The sequence below is a fragment of the Lutjanus erythropterus genome, chromosome 1, assembly GCF_056507025.1.
Source record: "Lutjanus erythropterus isolate fLutEry1 chromosome 1, fLutEry1.hap2, whole genome shotgun sequence".
NCBI lineage: Eukaryota > Metazoa > Chordata > Actinopteri > Lutjaniformes > Lutjanidae > Lutjanus > Lutjanus erythropterus.
In genome coordinates, this window is record NC_139317.1 from 23,223,534 (window position 1) to 23,233,217 (window position 9,684).

The 9,684-nt window shown below is 34.8% G+C and overlaps 1 protein-coding gene across 2 annotated transcripts; it reads right to left on the reverse strand.

Moving 5' to 3' along the window:
- Positions 1–530: 530 nt before the first annotated feature.
- On the reverse strand, positions 531–6,959 carry cyb5b (cytochrome b5 type B). 2 transcript variants are annotated; one of them, XM_084717363.1, is made up of 5 exons: positions 6,469–6,959; positions 4,699–4,827; positions 2,830–2,856; positions 2,640–2,671; positions 531–2,176 (listed from the first exon to the last, which is right to left on the reverse strand). In XM_084717363.1, the coding sequence occupies exons 1-5, from the start codon at positions 6,667–6,669 to the stop codon at positions 2,086–2,088; spliced, it is 480 nt and encodes a 159-aa protein (XP_084573489.1). In that variant the 5' UTR covers positions 6,670–6,959; the 3' UTR covers positions 531–2,085. The 2 variants fall into 2 exon arrangements, with proteins under 2 accessions (XP_084573489.1, XP_084573480.1); XM_084717354.1 differs by having other exon boundaries at positions 531–2,179.
- Between the last annotated feature and the right edge of the window lie 2,725 nt (positions 6,960–9,684).

A 9,684-nucleotide genomic window follows, 5' to 3' on the forward strand; every position in this document is an offset into this window, starting at 1 on the left:
GAGCCCGCTGCACTATTCAGAAGCTGATTTCTAGCAATTACAGGTCGATAGCTTAAGTTAGTATGTCTGTCCTCTCTGGCCAATATTCCCATCATAATTTTCAAGATTAGATTAGATTTGTCATTGTTGTCCTCCCTTTGATCCTAACTTTATACTACAACCATCTGTATTATTTAACAAATCTGTTTATCTTTCTACTGTTTGGTTAATTGTATTTGTCTGACAGCTGCAATGCGTTTCTGAGTAAGATGATTATTAACTAAATGGCCATTTGAAGAATAATCTTGATTACATATTGTGATGAATAACCTGTATATATAATTATTTAGGGAGTTATATTAGGGAGTGATATCATCTTGGCCTAGCACATTGATATTTTTGAAATACATATATATTTATATAGCCACAATCCATTCAAAAATATCAATGTGCTAGGCCAAGATGATAATGAACAACCAATATGTCCATTTGGCTCTAATATATATATATTTTTTTTAAGTGATTCATCCAATGTATCAATGACTAGCCACTTCCATTTTTCAAAAGATAAGTTTTATTCAAAGAGACTTTTATGACAGGGAATGGCAGTTGAAATGCAAAGACATGGCATATATTTATCTTTTAAGTCAACAAACTACATTTTGACATCTGCAAGTAAAAACTGTAGCCACATGTAAAAATAGCAGCAAGTTATACTCAGGAATTTTGAACTTTTGTGAATTTGCAGGTGGTAAATGGACTTAAAGTTTTTAAAGTCTTTGTTGCTTAAATATGCTTCTTTCAATAGTATTATGAAATAAAAATGCCTATTTTAGAATATTCAATGAAAGGAGTGATTTTAGAAATGCAATGCAAAGCTTAGCTAAACCAAAACATATTAAACAGTTCCGAAATCTGAACAGCAACATAGGGAAGTCAAAAAGTAACTAAAATAGATTATTAAATATGTATAGTGATCAACTGCTGCCAGAAAGACATCCATCCATGGCTCTTAGGACAACTGTCTGCCTTCATTCAATATGATTCAAACCCTCCAGTGACCGTGCCAGTACCGTTCACCCAAAACATAGATTTAAGATGCATTACAATGAAACAAAGATGTGAAAAAGCATCAGTTAAATAACAAATGGCATATTGAGGAACAATGAAATTTAAAAACAGAACAATCAAATAACAAATATTTATCTTCTTTCAAGCAGTCATACACTGTTAGCTATTATATCTGGGTAATAAAATATCATTGTATGATTACATACTACTTAAATTTATATTAATCTGTGTCTCATTTACACAATTTCCTGACGACAGAGCTATAGAAAAAGGAGACAGAACACATTCTACCTTAAATAATCACTGATACAATAAAATTCTTTTCAAAAAGGGACAGACACAAAGATTTGACACTGTAGTTACATAACTGAAAATATTATGCCATTAAAACCAAGTGATAAATGCAATCAATCAAGCATTGCTTAACACCAGACTGTGTAGTAAGGAGTGAAGGGAATGAACTCATGATTCCTATTGAAAGTTAGGCAGCAGTAACATTTCCCACTTTATTAAAACTAAGAAAATGCATTAGAAGTTATAATTCAGTGTAAACAGTAGAATGGTTACTGTTAACTGTTACCCTGATTTTGTCACCATTCTGCATACCAACAACTTCAAGCTCTCCATTCAACCTATCTGTGTAATGATTGTGTGTATACCAGGCTGCTAACAAAACATTTCTCTGAGCAGGCAAATGGTTAATGAGCATACAGAAACCAAACTGGGTCAAATGCATATGAAAGTTTAAGTTAAAGACAACATTTACCATGAATGACAACAGGCATAGTGACAATGAACATACAAAGAAACTGAAGGCAGACAATTTAATAAAGACTCTGCCCACAACTGTCTATTTGGTGCACTCTAAGTAGACGAACAAGGACAAAAGTACTTTATCAAACTGTTCCCCTCCTTTTCTTGTTGCAAAGGACGCACACACTCCTAACTTGTGTGCGTTCAGTGTGAGGAGGTTTTGGTCAAACACTTCAAGGCCTCCAGATGAAAAAGAATGAGATGGAAACAGGGTGCCAGCACTCAAGAGGACTTGTGTTCAAACATGTAGTAGCGATACACAATACCAACAACAATTGCAGCAATAGCAGGTATCAACCACGTGGTCCAGGAGCTGCTGGAAGAAGCAAGAGGAAAAGAATGGACACAACAAATGAGAAAGGCAGCAGTAAGATTTTAATTATATAGATGATAACAATATATATGTGCATTTAATTCCGATTTATCAACTAATTGATTAGAATAAAGCTCTTGCAATTTGCAACCCTAGGGTTTACACTGATAATTCAAAAGAAAAATGGGTGGAAACCATAACAGTAATGGAAATCTGTGAAAATCATGTATTTAACCATTTGAAAAAAAAAAGTTCTGTATGTTTTTATTTTTACATATATAAAGGGATTCATACACCAAATAGCAAATCATTTGCACTTTGTCCCCATTTTTCCTCTCACTTTGTATTTCCAAACGCATTTGCTGACAAGTAAATGACTTGAAAAAGAACTTTGTTAACCACAAACTACAGTGATTAATGTTCACTTGGAGCCTGACACACAGTGTTCATCATGATGACTCACCTGCATTCCCCTGAATTTGTATCATGTATCACCTGTAGCAGAAAATCCAAGACACAAGGACACCAATTAAGAGATAGTGACACATTTTTGGATTCAGCAAAAAAAAACCATAAACGTATTATCTTTATAAATGTTGTTCCTTTTGTGCTGCAGTTAGGACAAGGTCTGATGAACAGAGAATGGAACTTACCTTTGTTGGCTCCTTTTTTCTGTCATCCTACAAAGAAAATCAATAAATTAGTATGAACTTTTTTACATTACGGCTGACAGAAATTACACTCAAAAAAGCCAGGGAATAAAAATTAAGTCTGTTTCTCAGGTGGTCCATGGATGTATTCACATGAAATACGAGACTAATACTTATAACTCTGACAAAATCTAAATACGACATAGTTAAGGCTACAAAGATCAGCTCCAGACTTTGTTATGTTAAGATCACTTATAACAATAATTACAGCTGAAAGACAGTCAGGACAGTATTTTTATTTATTTTTTTGCCTACAACAGTCTTACAAATTTTGTCAGTTCTAATTTGTTACAATCCAGTGTTCTTGAAATACAAACAAAAAAAAAAAAACATGCTATACAATGTTATATTGATAATTACTGAAATAAACTTAAAAGTTCTCTTTGAATGGGCAACTTGAACTTGTCTTATCTCATTTTCTGCTGCTGTGTTGTGTGTGCTGTAGGAGGGGCCCCTCTTGTGATTACTCTTAGTTAAAATAACAGCTTTCATGTGCAAATAGGCTGTGTATGAACATGTTTTACTCACTGTAATCACTCCTTTTATTTACACTGGCCAGTAAGAGAGGCTTTCTTGAAGTGCTTTGAATTTAAGTGACAGATGACAAAATCCAGTCCTTGTTTTGTGCAAAAATGCATTATAAGATTCAGCTGAAGATAATATACAAGTCTTAAGTAGTCAGAATCAATCAAATGAACTAAGTCTCATCCAAAGTTATAGTCTTTCTAGCACAAAGTTTCATCTTTGTGTTTCCGCAGATAGTGTTTTCTCACTGAGCTGCACTGGAGAGATAATAACAATAGAGTGTTGTTCTAAAAAGGCTGTAACTTCGGAAAATACCAATTTGATGTGTCTATTTCAGACTGCCGAAGCCTCTTACCAACTTCATATAAACTTTAAAATATTCTTACACTTAACAAAGACTGTAGATTTTAGCCTCTATCACTACCATTGGAAGCACATTAGTCAGGAATTCTTCAATTAATTTGAATAGCTATGACAATGACAATGGGAATGATTACAAAAAACAAAAGTAAATTTTCAATGTGATGAGTTATGCCTGGTTTCTAACAGACTTATCATTTTGCTTTTGAGTAGAAAAGTTCAGCATTTGCCTCATGCTCTCATTCTCTCACATGCCTGTTTTGAGTCCTCTGGCATACAGTCATGCTTTTCTGTCCCCCAGGACAGGGTCTTACGCTACATTTGTAGTGCCTGCTGTCTTCCTGGCATGATCTCCAATTGTTGGATTTGCTCAGTTTAATTGGATGACCATCCCTCAAAATTTAATAATAACACCCTAATATATCCATATTATTTCTTAACGATGGATGGATGAATGAAAACCAGGAAATAAGAGAAAATGAAAACTGAGACTGAATGGGACATAGGAGAGATATATAACATATAACTTTACCTTGGCTAAAGTTTTTAACAATTATGAAAAAACAAACAAAACAAAACCAGACAATTCACCTCTTTGGTCTTATTTCCTGCTTTCTTGTTGGATAAAAAACTAATGCTCACATGACAACCTTGTCTATAAGGATGTTGCTGTACAATTAGCAAATAAACACGGTAAACCCAAATTACTGCAGGACACCATCTTGTGACTCCAAACAACATGTTGTGCAACAATTGGCTCATTTTTTCAAAGAGCTCTGGTGACCAAATTCATTAATCTGCTTGACGAGGGTCGTTTTAAGCAATGCTGATGACTTGTTAGAAGTTTTGCATATTTTACAGAGGGATATGGACATTTAAAGATACTACAGGCAGGACATGAAGCCTCTAAGAGCTGAAAGATCTTACCATGTGAAGCTCTCCAATGAGGTACTGCTGGAGCATCTCCCTGGCATCTGTGGAATGACCCACATCCTCAAAGCTCTCTGTGGCATCTGCACCCGCCTGCTCCAACAAAACCTCTTCACCTCCCGGATGCTGAAAGCATAGAATAGGTCAAAACAGAGCATTAAGCTAGATAATTTCTTTTTGCCCCACACTTTTAATGTAACATGGGTCATTTCTATGCTTGATTAATTGTAACCCAAAGTAATGAAAACTCTTGAAAGACTTTAGCTCACATGCAAATCATGAAATACACCAACATGATCTTTCAGTGGTGGAAAGTAAGTACATTTGCTGCAGTGCTATACTTATGTAACCTTAAGATATTTAACTAAACTAGAATATTTCCATTTTATGCTACTTCATACTTATACATACGAATGGGTATTGAGAACCACAGGTTCCTGACTGGTCAGTATTGAAATATCGATAAGCTTCTGAACATCTGACACTGCTATCGAGATTTATGTAACATAAACAGCTGTTTATGTTACATGAACATAGAGCAAAACATTCAAAAGTTTGGACTCACTTTATGTAACTTTGATTAAAATGCAGCTATATGTAATAATTCCAGATGCAACTGAATTAGTTTCTTCTGTAAAAATTAATAATTAACTAACTGTTGATGCTTTTTCACATCTTTTCATGTCATGTCTAAAGTTTTTGCCCTGAATTAAAAAATGCAATTGACAGCTTAAGTTCCCAGTTACTTACTTACTGGTTTTACATACACAGCATACAATCAGTTCTTATTAGTTAAACTACCCCAAATGTGTAGTGAGGTAGTATGTTAAAGCAGTGGTTTTCAAAGTGAGAGGGCGGCCTGCACAGGGGGCTCAATCCAGGGGAGGCTCAGTGAATAGAGGGCAAAAATTATTACATGGATATGAGATACAGTATTGAGGAATTTTACAGTTGTTGCCCTTTGTGTCTCTTTCCTAGCTTTGTTTGAAAGGAGGCCCACAGTCTCATACTTTGAAAATATTTGTGTTAAAGCCTCTATAATCATTACATTACATCTCATCTGAGAATGGTCGTTTGCATAATGAGTATTTACTTGTTATAAAGTTAAGCTTTGAATGCAGAATTTTGACTCTGTGGCTTTACTAATTTTACTTCAGTAAAGGATCTGAATACCTGTCTCTTCATTGGTATTTCTAATGACCATGCCACTTATTACACGACTGCTTAACTTTATCTTACAACTGTGTTAGCTAGCTTACGTGTCACTGGGTGTAATTCCGACAATATTAACCTATGTAGCTTAACTTCACGCTGGACTGACAACAATGTTGCTGTTAAGGCTTAGGTTATATTATGCAGATACACATCTACGTGTAACAACTGCGTTATGAAAATGGTGGGCAATAGCTTAACTAGATCTTAGCTAAGGTTAGCTACTAATTAATGTTGCTACAAGTGTTTTCCAGTTATGCCAATTTGCGCAAGACGAACTCAGGCCAAGTTTCGTTGGCGTAACCTTGTTTAACCCCGAGTCAGCATCATACTGATAGGCTGTAAATGCTGCATATTGAGTTCAGACAGTCAGTGAACTTATCACGTCAATACATAAGGCTAACAGTTATTTTGTCAATTCCAGGAAGTAACCTGACCTAAGTTAACGTTAGTAATATCCGAAATAAGGTATCCCGAGGCTTAACGCAGAAACTTGAATTATGACAGAATAAATGTTGAAATATTGTCTACCAGCAGAAAGAAAGTATTTCTTACCTCCTCAAGGAAACTTGTGATGTCGTATACTTTATCGTGGATTATGAGCCATGTGTCATGGCTCATATTATGTACTCTTATTTCTTCTAATGTGTAATATTTTACACCACCTTCTACTGCGTCGCCGTTTTCCTCAACGTTGGTGGTATCGGCGGGTCCATTGCATGTATTGATGAGGTTCTCGTTAATTTCCTCACCCATTCTAACGTTAATTCAAATAACCTACCTATATCGACTGAGCGGTTAGCTAACGTTAGCTTCAGCTAGCCAGGTATCGGTGTAACGTTAGCGCTAGCCAGCTACGTCAGGATCAGTTCCCACCCAGTCTACACACGTTTTAGTTGTGCTCTGAAAAGCTCCTAATGTCACCGTAGGGACGAGCAAACACAAACAATGGTCTTACAACAGATATGCTACACAATGTTGGGTTACGAAATCAAAAAACACCCTAACCCGGCACATCAGCAGACATGTGAAACAGACCAATGACATGCGTGTTATTTTACCATCAAGCACAAGCAGAACAACTGGCCAATCAAACTGTGGCTGTCGGAGTGATGACCAATCAAAATCCACCAGTTCATGATCATGAGACTAGGAACTTTGCAAGGGTTGTCAACCCTGCGCCCCCATCGCGCATACGACTTTTTGCGTTTCCAATGACGCAACGTGACCTTTATGTGGTCCAGTGTAACATTTCGTAATTGCAAATATTTATTTACTGGAAAAATATACCCGTTTATTCACAAATGTTACAGCCACATGAGACTACAAACGCATTACAATGAAAAGTTACAGAAAACGTGATGCAATTTGATGCCATCTGTTCTCTCTTTCCTTTATTTCTTACAAAAGAACTTACAGTGACAAAACTTGTACAAACAGGAGCACAAGACAGAAAAAAATACATGTAAAAAAAATTAAATAGAATCAAAATACCTTTTTGATGGTAGGGGTCAAAAAATAAAAATAAAATAAAAAACAAGATTAAAAGCTATATACATTTTTTAACACAAGCTGTTGCATTTTTAATTGCTTTTTCAGATAATGTTGAACTGAATAAATGTATTGCTTAAATCTCACAAAATGCGACAATACATTGTTTCCTACCTAAATTTACATTTATGTAATTTCACCATTATAATATAAGATCAATCAAATTGTAACTGTCCTTTATTGCATGCAGTCACAATCATTTTCTAGCCTTGGTCCCCACCACTGAACGCCCCACTCCACAAAGTTGGTTTAGTAATATAACATATGAAAATGAACTTTTATTTCTTCACTGCTCAGCAGTTTATAGAGGTTTTCACACACTTTGAACATAACCTTGAGAACTGTAACCAGTAAAACAGGGCATGGCCTTGATTTTAGGCTGGCAGCTCTGGGCACATTTTCTTAGTTTTTGGGTTTGTAATTGAACTGCTGCATTACAACAAATTTTAACTAAAAATAAGATTTTCAAAATATTTACATTTTTACATATGGGAACAACTTGTGTATGATGGGCCTCTTTCTGTGCCGATATGGAGGCCTGTGAAACATATGCTACTGATAGATCAGGGCACCAACCTCAAGATGACAGTGGCAGATATGTACTTCATCAGTGGTTTACCTACTTCACATATAACTTTCATCCTCTGCCTCAACTACATTCATGTATATGGCAAAACTTTTAAAAGCAACTGCTTCAGGAGACACAAAATATAGCCTAACATTTGGTCCAGCTACACCTATGATAAAGTATTTGTACTCATGCAGCATCAGCAAAAACACATGTTGACTGTATAGAGTTCAAACCCTGTCATCTACCCTGCCCCCATCCCATCAGAGTGCCTGAACACCTCTGTACACCATGTTAAAGTCTGAACGTAATTAGCTGACCTATAACCTCCCACGTGACTGTCTACCTCTGTGTCAAAGAGAGACTGATAACTCATTTTACTCGGCGTTTTATTTTTTTTGCGAATCATTTTGCAACTCATAGTGCTTTGCCTGAACACATAAGAGGATTAACTGAAAATTCCTGGCTTCTCATGTTTAAAGCAACAAATGGAGTTATGTCTGTTGGCTGTTTACAATTTAAGTAACTTTGTTCACTGTGTTTGTGGTTATTATGACATTTTACTGTAAAATTAAAAAAAAAAAACAAACAAACCCAAAACTATCCTATACACTTCCACAATTTTAACAACTGCTTTTTTTAAAAACAATATTTATCTCAGTTGTTGATACTGATAATGTGAACAAAGTAGTTTTACAGAGGTGGCAAAACCTTTAAAGGTAACTCATGTTTGTCCTTAGCAAATGATTGGATGATATGAGGTAAACAGTTACCTGTCCACTCAGTAGAACTTGAAATCAGTATCTCCTGCCAAGAACATTTTTCTGGCATACAATTTAAGGAGATGTTTAATGTATTTGAGATTTTTCCACAAAGATCATGATGTTTTGACACTTGGTGTGTTTTTACTTGGTGTGTCTGCAAATGAAAGTTTTCTTTCCATTTTCTTTTTCTTAAATAATTCTCTGGAAAGACCATGGTAGAATTTCTGTTAGTCAATAATAAATAAACAAACATAAAATATACACACATAAAAATGTGTCAGTTATTATTTTTTAACTTCATCTAAACTGTCTAACAGACTAATAATTCTTGTCTATTTTCCACTGACAATCAGGGGCATCTAAGACATTAGTGATTTATGGTAGTTGAATTTAGAGTTTGGAAAAGTTCAAAAGTCATTTTGACTGTTTTTCACGTTTTACAAGTATTGTTCTAATCACTCAGTGCACTTAAACTTTTGAATTTAATATTTTCATTTAATTTATGTTTCACATTTCCCTTAACTGCACATTGTCTGTTACCTGTTTTATTCTGTGTGGTTATTTAGAAATTATCTCTCTGAATCCTGTGTATTCTGTAATACAGGCACAGAAACAATTATACACTCATTTTATGTATGCATTTATTTTATATATTTTTTATGGATTTATGTCAAACATGTTTCTGATATGTCATGTGGGACTAAGATTAATTAATGAGAAAGAACTGATGTTTTTATTATGTAAAAATAACTTGAATAGAAGTCATGCTTTTTATTTTAAATGCTTTACTTTACAACCAAGTTTTATATCCATAAATGTAAATAGTCTGAGACTCTTTTTAATTTAAATATATGCCATATGCCCCTTTTCTTCTTATTCTTTTTGTTC